At 35.9% G+C, this 18964-nt stretch overlaps 2 protein-coding genes and 1 non-coding gene across 3 annotated transcripts; 1 reads left to right on the top strand and 2 right to left on the bottom strand.

Moving 5' to 3' along the window:
* Positions 1-885: 885 nt before the first annotated feature.
* On the top strand, positions 886-5002 carry LOC103456310 (uncharacterized). Its single transcript, XM_008396010.4, has 6 exons — positions 886-1184; positions 1296-1349; positions 2181-2254; positions 2943-3060; positions 3339-3397; positions 4683-5002. The coding sequence occupies exons 1-6, from the start codon at positions 1038-1040 to the stop codon at positions 4759-4761; spliced, it is 531 nt and encodes a 176-aa protein (XP_008394232.1). The 5' UTR covers positions 886-1037; the 3' UTR covers positions 4762-5002.
* A 1554-nt stretch (positions 5003-6556) lies between these two features.
* Positions 6557-17283, bottom strand: LOC103456311 (uncharacterized). The gene is made up of 12 exons (XM_070813992.1): positions 16914-17283; positions 15209-16602; positions 13386-13393; positions 12503-12678; positions 12035-12095; positions 11847-11945; positions 10681-10775; positions 10348-10461; positions 8528-8595; positions 7708-7818; positions 7026-7257; positions 6557-6853 (listed from the first exon to the last, which is right to left on the bottom strand). The coding sequence occupies exons 2-12, from the start codon at positions 16555-16557 to the stop codon at positions 6743-6745; spliced, it is 2424 nt and encodes an 807-aa protein (XP_070670093.1). The 5' UTR covers positions 16558-16602; positions 16914-17283; the 3' UTR covers positions 6557-6742.
* A 1547-nt stretch (positions 17284-18830) lies between these two features.
* Positions 18831-18933, bottom strand: LOC114821859 (U6 spliceosomal RNA). Its single transcript, XR_003769697.1, has one exon. It is a non-coding gene; the product is annotated as a U6 spliceosomal RNA (small nuclear RNA).
* Between the last annotated feature and the right edge of the window lie 31 nt (positions 18934-18964).

Genomic DNA, 18964 nt, shown 5'->3' with positions numbered 1-18964 from the left:
GAATTTTTATTTCTTTCTTTTTTTTTAAAAGGGGACAACTGATGGCAAGTCACGGTTATCTATCTCTTTCGGGGGCCAAGAAAACTCACAGAGGCATTTCAGCCTCCTCCTGTTCACAAGTTTGGCTTCCACACCAACCGCGGATTTCGAACCTGAGATTTTTAGTTTTTAGTTTTAAGAAAGTTTCGTAATCCGTCATTTACTATTGGACCATCAGCTCGTAATTTTGGAATTTTTATTTCTAATTCACTAAGAGTTGAAAGAAAAATAAGATTAAAAATTAAAAATTAAAGAAACATGTTGTATCTTCAAGATCGGGCAACAACGACAGTTCCACCTCCACCTCTCTCTCTCTCTCTCTTCATCCTATGACTTTAGAGTTAAGCGTAAGGTTATATTTGGCATTTAATATAATTCTAGATTTAAAAGTAGGACCCTCATCTAGCGGAAACAAAATATGTACCTAACTCTCATTGGAGATGATATAATTTGCACAGTTTGCACGACGTCGTTTGAATTGCCAATATACAAAAAAAAAAAAAAAAACTTCTTCACAATGAGGTTGTATGAAAATTTTTATTTATATTAAATGTGAAGATTATAGGAATGAATTTTTAATTTTTGATTCAATTAGAGCAATGATTTTTTAATTAAAAATTTGTGACTATTGATTCTTTAACTCATAAAAACGTATTATTTCCATCAACCTACTCCATTAGAATTAGACAATTTCAACAATTGGGTTCAAGTTGAACAATCATTACTACAATTTTCTTGTATAAATTTATACGTCATAACGAAATTAACAAATTTGCCAACAGTCGTACAAAATTGATACAAAACAGGAAGTCGTGGTATAAAATAAAAAAAAATAAAAAATTAGATGTATGAAGTTGAAATAGGTGGAAAAGTTGAGGGGTGATGTAATTTGCCCTTTTACTCTAGCTGGGCAAAGAGTGAGAGAGGGAGATCCAACTTCCAGTTTCCAAATTATTTCCAAATCTCCAAATCATTTCCAAAATTGTAAGGGAAGGGAAATGGAGAAGATGAACCAAGCGTTTGAGAAGATGAAGATGCTGGTGGGTATGGAGGTGGACGAAGAAGACCAGGCTTCTGCTGCTCTACAGCAGGATTCCAACTTCATGGATGACTTCAATCGCAACTGCACATTGTCCACCAAACAGGTGATTAATGCTGCTAACTAAACCCTAAATCTCCATCTCCAACAAACACCTAATTTCATATCTATCTCTCCGATTCGATTCGATTTCATTCGATTTGGTTCAATTCTACAGAGGCTGTACGGTTTCTCCATATGCTTGGCTGCCGGTATCACTTGTACGCTCTTGGTAAGCTCTAATTATTCAAAGCATACTCTTTTTCCTTTTTCCCAGTTGTCCATCAACATTGAGCTCAATGTTTTACCAAATACGCTCGCTTAATGCGTCTTCGGTAATTGCTTGCAATGACTCACAAACCGAGCTTGCTATGTTTCAAGTTCACATGTCCGATCATAATTAAGTTTGGTTTATTGTTTGTGCACTGGGTACGACCTTTTTTTATTGTTAGTTAATACCTGATCTGTACAAAAAGTATTCGCTTTTCGATGAGTGGAACTACTAGTTTTCTCTACCATGATGCAACTGTGTGAAGTCAAATAACATCTGCCTAAGCTAGTAATAGCTATTAGCCTCTTGTGCTCAATAATCTGGCGTCGGAATTGGTTGCAAGTCAAAATCTCGGCCATTCTACTCATTATATTCTTCCCAAACTTTTTTATGCATTAGGAACTCTAGAAGGCATCAGTATCATAATAATTCACCCATCACATTTCTTTATTATGTGTATATATATATATGTGTGTGTGTATATATATATGTATATGTATATGTATATAGTATCTACTGTATGCTTTTAGTGGGGAAGGGCATCGAAGCATCCTAGAACGGACTACTCACTGTTAGCTGATATATGATATTTTACTGTGTTCCGGGGAACCTGAACTCTCAATGTAAATAAGTTTTCAATGTCATAATTTCGTTAAGGTGTTCAAAAACTTTAATACTTATAATTTTTTATAGTTACGGGAGGATTGAATATTTGACTTGCATGAATTAGACAGATGTCAGGGACCTACGATGGTACTGATATGCAGGGTTCTTTTCTTTTTCATGTGACAGTCGATGCTTGTTTTCTTCCACCCAATCAAGTTTGCAATCACATTCACACTTGGAAATCTGCTTTCGCTTGGGAGGTTAGTGTTCGATTTGCTCTTCATGTGATCCATGAGGTGTTTAAAATGTATTGCAAATTTTGTCAAGGTAGCAAATGAGTCAATATGGAACACTTAGTGTGCTTAGCTAAATGACAGAGAAGCAAGACTTATTTATTTATTTTCTGGCTATGGAGAATAACAATGTGCAACCTTGAAATGTTGTCATAATCTGTGACATTAAAATTTTCAGAACATCTAATCTCTTTTGGGCTTTAATTTTCTGGCCCAACTTAGTTTCCACCTTTTCTGTTTTGCTAGGCAACCTAGGGGACGGTATTTGTGCTCAAAACTTGTACAGGCCCTTGGAAGTAGGCAGATTTTACCATAAGACTGTTCAATTGAACCAGTATATTTGCTCCCTTCTTGTGCATTCAGATTATTGTATTAGCTCCCCAGGTTTTCCCTTTGGTTTTAAAAAACATTGAGTGCCTCGGATCCCAGAAAAAGAATAAGAATAAGACGAAACCATTGAGAGCTAATCGAATAATTTGAATGCGCCAGAAGGGAGCAATTATACTCTTTTCCTGTTTTTGGTTTTAGTTTTTTTTTTAAATCAATACTTTTAAGTAACCCTTTTCATAAAAATAATATATATATATAGTCTTTCTTTTTATACATTGTCTAGGGAAAAATTTTCACCTCTAGTTTTTACTCTTCTGTCTGGCAGCACAGCATTCCTCATCGGCCCTAAACGGCAAGTGTCAATGATGCTTGACCCTGTCCGAATTTATGCGACAGCGGTATACCTTGCAAGTATAGTAATTGCCTTGTTTTGTGCCCTTTATGTAAGTTACAATGGCCTTCCCTTTGTTGTTAATTTTCCCTTAAGTATATTTGAAAGGGGTGTGCTATCCACACACTCCATTTTACTTCTCACACATCCCTTGATAATTTGTGTCCGATGAACTTCTTCAATTCACCCGATTCGACGGCTGAAAATTAAAAAGGTGTGTGAAAAGTAAAATAGGGTGTGTGGATATCACACCCCTATTTGAAACAGTGTGAGTTTCCTTTGAATCAATTTAGCATCTGATGTTATCTAATTTTCTTTTGCATTGAGCAGATTCATAACAAGTTATTGACGCTTTTGGCAATACTTTTAGAGTTTGGTGCATTGATCTGGTATGTGATAGTATTAACATGCTTTTTGTGGCTAGTTTTTAATAACCTCATTCATAGGTTAATGAGGGGTTGAGATCCACATACTGTTAAAGGAAATTTTTACCTATACCCTTGAACTTTTGGCTTGTTTTTGGAATGTGTTTCTTGAAGAAAAAATTGGTTTATGCCACTCCCAAATCAATTATGGGTTGAGCACGCCGATTTGATGAATTGATATTCTTCAATAAGTTAATCAATTATGGGCAACAACCATTGAGCGGTTATATAAGCTTATAAATTTGACATGTGAATTTGATGTAGACCAGCAAAATCGAGATTAATGCTAAGTGCACCATGAATGATGTGTTCTGCTTTCAATATTTTGATGTCTAAAACTACTTAGCCTATGGGTCCTTTGATACGTCAAAATAGCGGGTCAAGTATCACACTGTTATGCTAGCTCCAGTATGAGGTCTTGGGCATGTACAAATTCTCTTGGTTTGAATAGCTTTGCAAGTAGATCATACATGACTTCAACAAAACATCATTAGAGAATAGAGAATGTTGCGAACTCTAGATAGTCAAGGATGCAGGTATTGTAAGTTCTTTTTCTAATTTGAATCCAGATGATCATAGAGAACACTACAAAATAATCATAGTTTAGGGGATATTGAAGTCATTTCATTCAGGGGGGAAATTGCCAAAGTAGTCAAACTTCAGGGGAAGCCATGCCAGTATAAGCCAAGATAACCCACTCAGTCTAATAACAATCAATTAACTCCAACTAAGGAAACCCCAAAGCTGTATTGCTATTGTGCACTGCAGAGTGCAAAGGTGGGAAGAAGATTCTAATTACTCTTAACCCTTATCTAACCTGTTCACCCGAACCTTAGACTAAGAATGAAATCATCAAAACTCAATTTTACATGACAAATTTTGATTCATCCAAGTAAACATAGATTCATGGATTAGAAGTTGACTACTTGTTGAATGCACTGAATTGAGTTTCAGAGCTGATTGATTATAAATTTGATCCCCTTATCGTCTTTATGCTTTTGTAGTTTTCAAGTTTTAGGGTGTGTACCAAGAAAAGAAGATTCACAATATTCGAAAACCGAAAAATTTAGAAATCTGTAAGGTTAACTAAAGCTTAAAAATGTCAGAGTTTGATACCATATTGCTTATATATACTTGATTTATGGAATAAAATGGTAAGTTAGTAGCTACTCGTGATCTATTTTCTGTCCCCTTCTTTCTCTATTTGGTACTATTCATTTATCCATTCTTTGTTCTTCCGAGGTAACAGGTACAGCTTGAGCTACATCCCTTTTGCAAGATCAATGGTATCGAAGGTCATGGTAGCGTGTTTTGACACTGATTTTTAGGCTGATACTAGTCCAAAAGCAAAAGGTTTGGTACTCATCCATCAGAGGAAATATGTCCTTGTATACATTTGAGTTTTTTGTAGCCTTGCACAAAGTGAAGCACTAAGTCCAATCTAAGAGTACCCCATGAAATTGAGATGTACATTGTACGTGTAATTCCCGTTAATTACTTTTGTGATTGTTCTGTTTATTCTGTTGGACGTGGATGTTTTAGTTATGTTCAACTTAGGGTCTTAATTAAGTTTGGTACAGTTTTGGATCACGTCAGGACACAATCCAGCTTGTGCCAGTCCGAGAATTTTCAGGAGGGAGAGGATCCTTTCCACCGGCACACAATCCAAGCCTTTGAAATTTGATCTAATGGTTAAAATTATTATAACTTTTAAAGTGGGTCCCTGTTTATAGCCGTTGGATCAAATTTCAAATGCCCGGATTGTGTGCCTTAGTGGAAAGGATTCGGAGAGGATCATTTTCCTTTTCAAGACATCGTAGGATATAGTTCAGTCCATGACAGTTCAGTTTGCCAAACGAGGTCTTAAAATTTAGATATTAAATTAACATATCTCATGTCCACTAAAATTTAATGAGAGAATAGTATGGCAAAAGAGGTATCTATTTTATTTTGGACTTAAATAAGGGAAGTATTAGATGCATAAGGATTCTTATGGGCTTGTGAAAGGCGTTACACAGGGTTACGCCCTATTAGGAAGGGTTTACTTAAAGGTGAGAGAGTTTCAAACTCTGGATATATTGGTTATGCACTATTGGTGTTATATAAAGATATTCAAGAAAATCTCTATCGAGTTTGTAAATCCAAGTTAGTGCGCTTGTGTGTTTAATCGTTTACATCTTTAGGTTAATAGGATTAAATACAAAATCCATTTGAGTTGCAAAATTAAGGCTCAATTACTAAGAGAACATTTGAGTTGCAAAATTGCAAAGCATAAGCTAAACTTAAAATATCAATTTAAGAAGAAAAAACCACAAGTTGGTGATCCAGTGATAAAGGGAAGATTGCGATGCTTTCTTCAAATTAAAAACTGAAAGTCTTGACTTCGAAACCCGCTTTTGGTGTGGAAGCCAGACTTGTGGCCAAGAGGAGGCTGAAATGCCTCTATGAGTATTCCCGGCCTCTGGAAGGGGTGGATAACTGTTTAAAAAAAAAAGTTTTTTGGAAGTCTACAATTTTTGCAAATCCAGTTAAAATGTAGAAAAACAATTAAGTATACGTTGTTATTGTAGTTTGTAACAAGTCATTTCTCTTTACATGACGACATAACATTATTTCACTCAGCACATGATGACATAACATTGGTTTGTAACAAGTCATTTCTCTTCACATGACGACATAACATTATTTCACTCAACAGAATCATCCTTCGAATCATTCATTTTTTTTTTATCATAATCTATCCAAAAAAGTTCACTTAACTCGGAAACAAAACACGCCCCCAAACCGACGTTGATGGGGCGGTTATGGAGGACAAGAAACGGGTATGGTGGTGGGTTTGATGATTTTTTAAAATACCCGAGTCGGATATGGAGAAGTGATGACGTCCATTAAACTGTTAATACAATTTTTATAAATTAGGCTTGTGAGTCCTCTTTGTTGGTCTTGCAGTGTCTCATATCTCCTTGCTATTACAAAGAATGGCTATGGATGTGGTTAAGGGAAAAAAAATCCCGAACGGATGTAGGGATAGAGGTAGCAACACCCCCAAATACCACCCGAGAGCATCGTTCGTGTAACAAAATTCGTTTTGTACATAAAACTTAGAACATCATGTCCGTAAAATGTAAAACAAATAGTACATGGTTTATTATTGTATAATTGTAAACCCCTCACGATTTAAGTGAAACATACATTACCAAACCCCACACACATAAATTCAGGAATAAAATCAGAACAGCAAGAAAAACATGTCAAGAAACACCCTTCCTTGTACAAACAAATTCAGAAAACGAGACGCATTACATTTGGTTAATTTGTCGACAGAAAATGCACCCGAGCAAGTGTGTACTCTTTGCCGGCAATCCAAACACCCGTCTGCGACCACTGCACGTCCTCCCAGTCAAGATTCTCCTCCAACACCTAACCACCATGAAAACAACATTTTTAATCTACACCCACAAAGAAAAAGACATACATACACGAATAGCTTCACGTAGAAACATTATCCGAATTCACAATTAACCCAGCAACCACTTGTATCAAATCTCTTGATGTTAACGAACTAAAAATGAAGGATAACAACATGTGGTACCTCCACATAATCAAGGGGAAGCGGAATCCCAACTGACCGCAGGACCTTCTGGGGAAGAGGCGTTTTACATAGAGACCAACGGAAGACATCAACCATGACATTATCAGAATCATTTCTTTCACCATTGGTGGAATGTGAGACATGCTTTTGACTCTTCTCTGTCTCGCCTTCATGCATCTGAGACAGCTGCGCAGCTTTGATCATTTTCTCTCCAGTAAAACAGAGCTCATACCTTAAGATAATAGATCAAAAGGTAAGAAAACACTACGCATTTAAAAAAAAATCTACCGCAGCATGACTACATCACCCACCTTAAAACAAAAAAGATAAAATTTAACCTCAACAAAAAGAAAACTCTGAAACACACATATAGACGTTGCAAAGAACATATCATTTAACCAAACAGGGTCAATGCAAATAAGAAACAGAAAAGAAAAAAAAAGGGAAAAGGTCCGTACTTTTTAAGTAAATGTCGTTCAATAGCTAAACAAGCTTGAAATAGAGAGAAAAAGACAAAGTTCCCTATCCAAAAAGTAACTCATCTCCTATGTCATGTAAACTTCATTATCCAATACAAAGAAAGAAATAAAAAATGAGATAATCAAATATCGAATATTATTTCTTAAAAGAGCTCATGAACGCATCCCGAATACAGAGTGAAATAAATAATTAGCGTTTGTACCTGCGTGAATGTGTTTCTAAGTAAAGAACTTCTCCCTTCTTCAGACGTGCAGAAGTATACAGGGTTTTCTTCAAACCCTTGTCAGCAACAATGCTTATACTGTACTTAATCCTGAAAGTTCAGAAAGAAGAAGAAGAAGAAGATCATTAGGTTTACCAATTGTATTAGGAACAAGGTTTACCAAAAACAATTATAATAACAAGTTCCTTGAGCTGTCCTATTAGTCTCTTCTCAAAAGAAAATAAAATAAAACAAAAGAAGCTGCCTCCTATTGGATTAGAGTATTTGATGCTGCTTTCCTTTTTTAATTTGAAATTTTGAATGTAGATTTCACATCTATGAATTTTAAATGGCTTTTGAGTTAACAATAATACTGTTTCATTTCCCAAAAAAGAAGAAAGTTGCTATGCTAGAAATCATAATTTTGAGTGTAGCAATTAAGATGTGTTCAAGTATCACAAGAAAAATTAAACTAAGATCTGTTCCTAGGTTGAGTTGTTACACAGACACAAGTTTTCAAAAAAATGTTAGCAGCCTTGAACTTTATTTTATATAACAGAAACAGAGGTTGATATTTAGTGGATCAGGGTGCTAGTGAAAGCTCGTTTCCAACCTATATCGTAGAGATCAGGAAAAACCTAAAGAAAGTTTCCAGAAATAACATATGAGCATCAACTTATTGTAATAAATTACACCCCCACCCCCACCCCCCCCCCCCCCAAAAAAAAAAAAAGACAAAAAGGATTATACATAAAATAAGTATCTCTATTCTGAATCGACATAAAACAGAGAATTATTTTGGGGAAGACTTGAAATGTACCAAGGCTCATTGCAGAGGTTGTACTGTATTGTAACTTCTCGTACAAATCTCTGTTGTCGCAATGCATTCTGAAGAATTAAAACCATCATGTAAGATGAGAATTAATGATAATTGTTGAAGGGCATCTATATATTGTGTGTGCTTTATGAAAATAAAAGCATATGATAATTCATATATAAAGACTACCCAAGTCTGAATCTTATGCTGCGGCAGTAATTTCTAGAAATTTAAACATAAGAAAACTCATATGAAGGCGATTCTTTAAAATGAAAATTTGTCAAGTGTACATATGCATATAAAATTCAATTTATCGTGACACTGCTTAACCATGGTATATGCATATAATATTCAATTTGTTGTGACACTGCTTAACCATGGTAATACTGTAACAACAACCTTAGAGAGCATGTCCGGAATTAACTTTAACTTAAAATTCAATATATTAACTTGCACTTTTTTTTTATATATCATGCATTGATCAAAATGGAACATAGAATTGCATGAGTTTTTTCTAAGATCTTATCAAGAATATACAAGCAAGTATATGGATTCAACCCAAATAAAGCTTTAGGTTATTCGCCGTCACCACCCAGCCTCACAGGGGTCATTTGTACCTCCATTGCCTTTGAACATATTTCTAGTGTGCCCCAACAATGTAAACGCCATACCTTCCTTGCAGACTTGCAGTTTTACTAACTATTAGTTCTTGTGCACACTTTTTTTCTTTTTGTTTCCCCTTTTTTTCCCTATAACCAAAAATGTGCATCCCTAGTATAGATATACTACAGAAACATAGGCCAAGCAAAGAAGTACCTCAAACCTTCAAAGCAGAATGTTCTAACACCTCATAAGAATAAACATCACGTTTATATTACATGAACCATAAAGACCAAAAATGAATATTCTCCCAAAGTCCTATTTGTACTTTGACAAACTGACCATGCCAACTCACAAACAAATCAGACAAGTATGGAGAACACAAACACCGCAGCTTCACAAAACATACAAAAGCAAATGACAATTTACAGAGTTGAAATCCACCACAGGCAAAGCAAGCGGGCACCAAATTCTCTCCCAAGGAAAAGATGTATTGGATCTCAACAGACCGCCAAGACACAATTCAAACTCACTCTTCAAGAAAAACTCCATCTAACCACAGATCTCTAACACCTCAAACTCTAGTTATATAAAGAATTTTTTGAAATTAAAACAAAACCCATTCCTAAATCATTAAACGTTTTTAAAAAGGTTGGATTCCAATGCACACTACCCTCCAAATAATCAGTCTTGGGTATTCTTGCCTGCTACCAACTCAAAAGAAAACAAGAAAAGAATGCTTATCAAGATTACCAGCTGCTAGCACAGCAGGTGTGGGGTCTTATCACAAAAGGCCTTGTTTTATTAGTAGTGGAACCACTCACTTTCATATTGTATTACATTTTCTCAAGTTTCCGATGTGGGATTTACATCTTTAAACTCGTCCCCACCAGTGGACCACCTCATAGTGGGCACACATGCAATCAATTTCGTCTGGAACAACCCCAAACCACTTATATGTTTCAAAGATGAAAAGTTGTCAGCTGCGGCAGGTAATGGCTAATGAAATACAAGATATAATCCAACAGCAGAAGTTTTGTTCAACTAAAATTATGACTAAAAAACTTCATCAAACAGAGGAGGTTTGTATGTTTGATGACTAAAACTTATATGTGACATTGTGACTGCACTAATGGAAAATGGACTAAGGATACATTCCAAAAGGAAGAAAAACTTCAACTAAAATACAAATAAAATCAATTGCTGGGCAGAGTAGAAAATACCGAAGCTGCAGCCCTTGTAGTCATTGAGCGCTCCACAATCACTGGAGCAAGGGTAGGCTCCACCGTAGAAGTATGTGTAAGACAAGCTTCAAGATCAATGGTTCCACCTGCTTTCTGCAAACCAAACAATTCGGAAGAAGCATCAGGCACTATAAACCCAGCAGTATCATTAAAAACACTTTCCAGTTCATATTTAAAAATATTAAGTCCAGGTCCAAATATATGCACTTAGTATCTGCAATAAAATTTGGGCATTCCTCAAAAGGGTATAACACATACACATTCGTGCACACACACTTAAGAAGAAATAAATTAACTTTTAAGTTTTATCACCTTGACGATGCAACAGCGCTCAACACGGAAACTACAACCAATTGCAGCTCCCCACGCACGTGATCGAACATTGTTTCTCAGTGAGGAAATGTAACCTAATAAAAACATTACAAAACAGAATTAGACAAAGCATTATTTTATCCTACTGTGGAGTGCTAATAAATTTTCATCTAATGAAATCAAATTACAGTTTCGACTTATAGACTTTCATTTATTACATAAATTTCATCTTAAATGTATCAGACGGTTTCCTGTATGAAATATAACTTCATAGTTATTTACCAAACCAGGAGGAGTAAAAAATTAAAGGAACTATCTTTGGTTTCTCTTTTAAACAATGTTGATGTACTCAAATCAAGGCACTGCATTAAATTAGAACTGAGAGATTGGGCTTTTTATAATTGAGTAATGCAGGGAGCGCCCTCCTCTCTTCCTTCAGTCATCCAACTTAAACTAGGCAAGCACAATCACTTTAGATAGGCAAAAGAGCTAGCAACAAAAGACTTCGAACTTCAGCAATTGTTGTCCTTAATTGAAAGTGGAAAACTTCGAAGATTATCATTTAGTTGCCCTCAATTAAACCCACAACCCATTTTAATACCCACAAACACCATACACATTTAACCTTTTAGTTTTTGGCTCCCATAAACGTAACCCACTTTGAGATTGTGCCACAAACTCTTGCATTTAAATCCACCACATGAAGAGAGGTCCAGCTCTCACCTAGAGAGAGGTCAATCTTTACTCAATTTATCTTTCTATTTCTCATTACGACTGTTGATCGATTTTTGGCTTCAACAAACCTCAATGGGAAATCTCTATAAACATTTAGGAACCGAGGATGGGACACCACACACCAACTCATGTGATCTTTCAATCAATGATGGCTTATAAGTTATTAACTTCAATTCTGTTATTTTTCATTAAATTAATTACACATATTTTAGCTTGTAAATAAGCAACTTGCAAGACAAAAAACTGTAATTAAGTGCTTATATAATTTTATTGTCAACAATTGATTATATGATTAAAATTGAGATGCAGATTGTATTAATTATTTATTTTATAAGCTAATGAATGAATGATTGATGATATGGCATTAGAAAATCTATGTAGTTCATCTAATTCAACATGCATATTATAAAGCATAAAGAGTAGTCACTTACAGTCTTGTGGAGGTAGTACTCGAACTGTAGCACGCAACTCCTGGATAGCAGGAGGCGGAGGAGATGCTGTGGGCCGGCAATATCCTGTGTGCATGAGAACTGGAATGCAAGATTGAACCATTAATACCGGCTTTCATATGTAATTTAATCTAAGTTATTCTAAAAAAACCAATGACAAAACCACACACCAGCAACGAGATCAGAATCATCTGTGTATATATCTGTCCCCCATAGCTGGCCACCTCTAACCTGCATACAATGGAATTAAAAGAACACAATCAAATCTAAAGAAAATTACAAAACAAAAACAAGAAGCAATCATTAACCTTGCATGCAATGCCCTGACTCAGACACTGACAAGAATGAGGATAAAACAAAACACTTTTCTAACACATTGATTCATGAGGGCAAACAAATGAGAAACATAATATACAAAAAGTGAACTACAGAGGCAGCTTATTAACTGGAGGTGTGACACGTAACAATAATGAACACTCTATAGAAATCAAGAACAGAAATTACGAAAATTTAGAGCAGGAGTTCTAGAATTGAAAATAAGTAGTATAACCAAAATGGACAAAAACAAGTACTTTGTAGGTCAATTTTGTATGAACCTAATTTATCAATATTTGGCATGAACCTAATTCAGATCTTACTTGGCGATTTGTTGCGGTAACATGTTCAGCTGGAATCCGAATCTCAAGGGTTGGACCAGTAAGAGAACTTTCACCATTTTTTTCACCTGGAGATGGCTCATATTCCTTCCATACTTTTATCAGTTCTTGCATGCATTCGCCAACTTTATAAACAACAGGTGATACTTCACTTTTACCTGAAACAATAGCAGCAGTAAAATATAACCTGTGTGTAGAGATTACCATCTAATATCTGAAATGTTAAATATTACAGCCACCCTATGAAAAAAATGTTTACTACACACTACACAACTCTCTGACTCTCTCCCCTCTTTAAATTGTGTCTTGGCATGCTTGCATCGGTTAGAAAATTAACAAGAATGGGACCTATTAGCAAACAACTTCTAAGAAGCTGAGAACGTGTTTATCACGCTCAGCCTTCTTTGAAATTCCAAATTACATTCACCCAAGAAAAATGATCTCCCCTCGTGTCTGCCTGTGCAAAAGAAAGCTGTAAAAACCATTGAGAAGTTTTTCCTCCTAGGAAAATGTTTGTTTATGGATATTTCTCTCTTTAGTTTGAATGATCCATATGACCTTCTACAAGCAGTTGTTCTTATTGCTTCTTACTTTCCACCAGGGAAGATGCTTAAGAACTCCTTTTTTCCCCTGACCATACTAATTCGACACTGGGACAGGGTGAAGGCTTTCTACTTTATGAACAAAAGCTAATTTTTGGACATCAAACAATCATTAACCATCCTTTCGACTTTCTTCATCAACGTGAAAGCTTATTTACATGTATGTATTTTTTGGAGGGTAAAGTCAAAAGGTTTCTATTGCAATCTAAAGAACTTCACCAAGAAAAATTTCTTGTTGCCAGAATTGGAATACAAGAGCACACCTTGGGATCTGCAAAACACAAGGGCACAGAAGAAAAATTAATGGGTATATAAAACCAAAAAGGTATGTCCATCACAGATAAATGAATATCATAAAGTTGAGCATAAAACCGAAAGATACTGAAAAATGACATTTTATGGGAAAAAACCACTTTGATATGTCACAAAATAATAAGCGCACTGTTAAGGAAATAATTCGTTTCAAAAACTTGACGGTTGAATTTATACTGTTATTATAAGATTAATGCTTTACTAAGCAGTTACCTTAGGCTACCATTACATTTATCAAGTGACTTGGGGTAAAAAACAAAAAAAAAAGTGCTTGGAGTAACAAATAATGTTTATCATTTATTGCAAAATGAATCAGTATTGACTAAATTACAAGATCAATGTTATAATTCAGCAATTGACATGTGATAAGAAAAACAAAATTGTGTCACCAAATATTTATCCTACTATGACGTAACAAGATGACTGCCACTTTATTTATGTGTAAACTGTATAATAGTGTATGCACTGCAAAAAGTTCAATCATCCACTTCAAAACAATTTAAGGGTTTTTATCACAAATGTTCCCTTATCTTTTGTCAACTCATCAGTTTGATCCTTTATATTCCCAACTCATCAATATTGTCCCTTATCTATTGCTTTACTCATCAATGTTGTCCTTAACATCTAAATCCATTGGAAATTCTGTTAGTTTGCTGATGTGGCATCTTGTGGGGGCCTCAAAGCTAATTTTATGATGCCATTTGGATTAATAAAAAGTCAATCATTTAAAATTAGTAAGAAATATATTTAATTATTTTAAAATTTAAGAATCCATTTTAAAAGTAAAGAAATCTACAGGAAAAAAATTGTGAGAAACTGAAAGGTGGAACGAAGGTAGGTTTGGGGGAGGGAAGCAGGGCAGTGGTGTGTTGTGGATGCGGTAGCAGGAAGGGTGCCGATTACGGTTGGGTATGGTATGGCTGGGTGCAATGCTGGGGTGGGAGTGCGGGTGACTAGGTTGATCTAGTGGGGAGGCGAAGGTGGAGTGAAGGGGGCCGCTGGGGTATGGGGTGTAGAAGTTGAATTTGGGATTAAAAGTTGCATATTGAGAGTGGAGTGGGCAGTGTTGGTTAGGCAAAGAACCAACCAAATTCAAATTACCAAATCCAATTCTTCAATAGAGAGATCTTGGGGACGCTGGTACAGGTGGGTGTCGACGAGGGGGTGATGGTGAGGAAGGGTGGGCAGTGGGAGGTGATGTTGTCCAGTGCTTTTCCCTTTTTTCTCAATTTTTTCTTGTTTTCCTACATGGGCTTAAGCTTTTCCTTGTAGATTTAATTGTTTAAATATATGTGTCAGAATATGATTGGTAACATGAGCTCCACACCGATCCCATGTCGACTAACTAACGGATTTTCTAATGGAGTTAGATACCAGGGACAACATTGATGAGTTGAGGAATAGAAAAGGGAAGATATTGATGAGTTTTGAACATAAAAAACCAAACTGATGAGTTGAGATAAGATAAAAGGACCATTTGTGATAAAATCCACAATTTCAAATATACCTACAAAATATATTACTTATGGACATTGCACAAATAATTACATAATGGTAACTCTTTCTAATTCAATAAGATAGGCAAAACATGCTAATAAAGAAAAAAATACGAAGCCACTAATTTAGTTTCGAAGTTAGTAGTTATGCATGCAAAATGATTATGAAAATAAACAAATAAAGCAAATTTTCACATATACGTTTAATAATGTGAAATTGGTAAGCCATCACGCTTGCAATAAAGTCAGAAACAGAAAAGGAAAATATTAAAACCCACCCTTCATTGTCTTGAATGCGAGACCTAAAACGCAGATCATGGTTTGCCACTAGAGGGCTACCCCTTGACCGTTGCATCCTTTTACGCTGAACTCCATGATTATAGACTTCCCTTTCTCTGTCTGTGGCCCCTTCACCATCTGCACATCCATCATCTGATTCTTTGTCATATCCCCTACGGTGCTTTTCAGCTCTATCTCCTTCAACATCAACATCTCTTTCTTTCCTCCTGTCTCTAGATTCCCTATCGACAGTTCTCCAACTGTCAAAATCTTTCTGTTTCTTTTGCTCTGGTGGAAGATTATCCTGTTCTGACATTCTAATAGATCCATCACCAACTTCCTTCTCATTATTCGAACCATCTTTCTCTACTCCATTCCATGGGTCTCTCTTGGTATGATCCCTTTCCCGCTCTCTTACTCTTTCTTTGTCTTTTCCAATGTCCCTCCTCTCCCTCTCCGACCTCTCTGCATCTCTTTCTTCCTTTGCTGGTTCTTTGCCCTCACTGCTGCTGATAGCTACTTGAATACTACTCCTACGATCACTTCTTTCCTTATCCTTTTCGCCCCAATCCCGGTGCTTTGCGTCTTTCCTTTTTCTATCCTTTTCTTTGAATTTATCATCACCTTTAGAATCAAACTTGTTTTCCCCAACAGCCTCATGCGCCTCAACATGATCCCGCTCCTCCGTAGTGGGAAGTTCCTTTCCAACTTCAACGTGGCCTTGTGAACTGCCGCGATGCCAGGTGTCTGTAGTTGCGGGTGGGGCATCAGAATGCCGTTTTCCTCTATGGTAATCTTTTGATTCTTTCCAGTTCAAGTGACTAGCGGCCAGAGCATAACCTTCCATTTTGGGGTCAGCCTTCAGATCGTTAAAATTCGGCCTATCATATTTGACCTCCTTGTTGTCATCTCCTCTGCTGTCATACCTTACCTCTTTTTCACCCTTAGAACTCTGAGCATCCCTTCTTGCGTCGTTGTACAACTCTCTTGCCTCTGTCTTTGTGTCTCGGTTCTCAAAGCGAACATCTCTAGTGTCCCTGGACTCCAATCTATTGTCGGGAGCTGAAGGATGATCTATGTGCATATCACTTGAATTCGAGGGCATTCGATAGATTGAGTGGAGGGGAGATCGCCTATCAGGGTCGCGAGAATCGGTGCGGGGAATCTTGGGCAAGCGAGCATCGGGGCCAATGTCATAGGGAGGATGGTATTCATTGGAAACAGAGGATGAGAGCTTGGGGTATGGTCCGGAATCGTCATGTGGTTGTGGGTGCGGGTGAGGATGCGGGTATTTGGAAGAGGAGGAATGACCACTCTCTTCGTGAGGTCGTTTAGGCGGACCACTCATGGTCAACAGTTCCTTGCTTATGACTGGAACTGGAACAATTGATGACTGAAGCAAACAAACAAACAATCAGAAAACCCTAATTACAAAAGAAACCACAACTCTGGCTCGTAAGTAAGACAACCACAACAGAAATCCAATTCCTTCGAAAAGGATAACAAAACAAAACCCCAAATTATTTTAGGGTCAGAAATATAAAACAGATAAACTGAGTTTGCAAAATTGAGAAATGAAACCCTAATGGCAGAAAAACCCTAGATAAACAAGCACACCCACAATGTGATTCAGAAGAAGAAGAAAACCCTAATAAAAATAAATAAATAAACAAACATGAATGATTGAGTAGGTTGCGTGTTAACCTTGTGTTCTTCTCCTCGAATCAAATTCAATCCTCTGTGTGTCTGTGGCTCCAAGGTAGCTGCTTTTGCTTGTTGCTTGTGGAGTTATGGAGGTGTTAATACGGACGGAATCGGTGGGACGATGCGGACGGAGGAGGAGGAGCAGACTAGTTAGTGACGATGACAAGAGACAGAAACCAACCGGAAGGAAGGAATCCCGCTAATTGCCAATTTCCTATGGTTCAATTGACGGCGGTGATCTATTCTTTTTATGAGCGCTTCTCTCCATGCGGCATCAATTTCAGTTTGAGCTAGCCCAGCCCATGAACGGAAACTGGACGAGGCCCTGTGGTTTTATTTTTGCTGCAGCCCAACTCGACTGGAAACCCATGAGTTATGGCCCAGACCATGAATACTAAATTTATACGCATTGTTGAATCAGCCATGAAGGATCTGCGGAGGATTCTTTTTGTAATTTACTTAGGGGGTGTATTCAATTGAGATTTTGAGGGATTTTAATTCTTTTAATTAATTTAGGGGTATTCAATTAGGATTTTAAGTGATTCTCTAAAATTCAATGTGTATTCAATTAGGATTTTAAGATAGTTTATTAAAATCCTTAGAAATCCGGTTGTATTTAATTAGAATTTTAAAGAAGTTTATAATATTCTAAGTGTATTCAATTAGAACTTGAATTTAAATAATTTGGAAAAGTTGAGGAATTAGAGGGAATTTGAGAGATTTTGTAGTGTATTTTAAGCATCCATAAATCTCATATCTCCCCATGAGATTTCGAGGGAATTAAATTAAAATTTTACATAGAATCTCTACAAATCAGTTAAACTGCATAAAAATCTATGGATTTATAAATCGATTAAAATTTCTCAAATTCCCAATTGAATACACCCCCTTAGTATTTCAAAAAAATATATAAAAAAATTACTTTAGGGGGGTGTATTCAATTGAGAATGTGAGAGATTTTAATGGATTTATAAATCCATGGATTTTTATGGAGTTTAATTGATTTGTAGAGATTCCATATAAAATTTTGATTCAATTCTCTCGAAATCTCATGGGAAGAGGTGAGATTTGTGGATACTTAAAATACACTACGAAATCTCTCCAATTCCCTCTAATTCTTTAACTTTCTCAAATTCTTTAAAATCAATTTCTAATTGAATACACTTGGAATGTTATAAACTTCTTTAAAATCTTAATTGAATACACCTAGATTTCTAAGGATTTTAATAAACTATTTTGAAATTCTAATTGAATACACCTAGAATTTCAGAGAATCACTTAAAATCCTAATTGAATACCCCTGAAATTATTAATTCCCTGAAACTCTCTCAGAATCCTAATTGAATACACCCCTCTTAGTGATAAATTAATTATAATTTTTTATATTTATTTATAGTTGCATAATTTGAGCAAAGAATAGTGATAGGGTGTTCAAGTTCGGCTGAGATGATATTACTCATCCTTAAGCTTAAGCTCAAGCTCGAAATAATATGTTCAAGCTTTGACTCGAATAATTGTTTTTCAAGTTTGAATTCGGTTCATTTGTAAGTCAAATTTAAAATTTTATTCAACACAGCTTAGTAAGAAGTGAAAGACGTTAAAATAAACTAAAATAAAAACATAATAACAAATACTTTGAAATTATCGCACCTCTAACATTAAAAAATATGCGTTGCAAAGCTCAAGTTCATATGATTTTATCATAATATTTTATTCAAGCTCAGCTCGTTTCATTTATGGACGGAGCTTGAACGAGCCAAACCAGGAAACAAATTTGAACAGTTCAAGTTGGGTCATAGGCCCGGAGCTTGATCTAACTGTTATATTTTCCATTTCTCTTGCCATTTATGAGATTTGAATTCAAAATCTCTCACACTTATAAATGAACATGGATATAACTAGATATGCTAAGTGACAAAAAAATTCAACCATACCTTGAATCATGCGGATCATCCTTGCGCAAAGTCATATGCTAATCCTTTTGTATCGTTTTAATTTTATCGGATGTCCTCGAAGGAACCAAAAACAAATACAAATAGGTGTAATTAGAT

Source organism: Malus domestica, chromosome 15 (assembly GCF_042453785.1).
Source record: "Malus domestica chromosome 15, GDT2T_hap1".
NCBI classification, from domain to species: domain Eukaryota; kingdom Viridiplantae; phylum Streptophyta; class Magnoliopsida; order Rosales; family Rosaceae; genus Malus; species Malus domestica.
The sequence above is the reverse complement of the archived record's forward strand: the minus strand, read 5'-3'. Positions and strand labels throughout refer to the sequence as shown.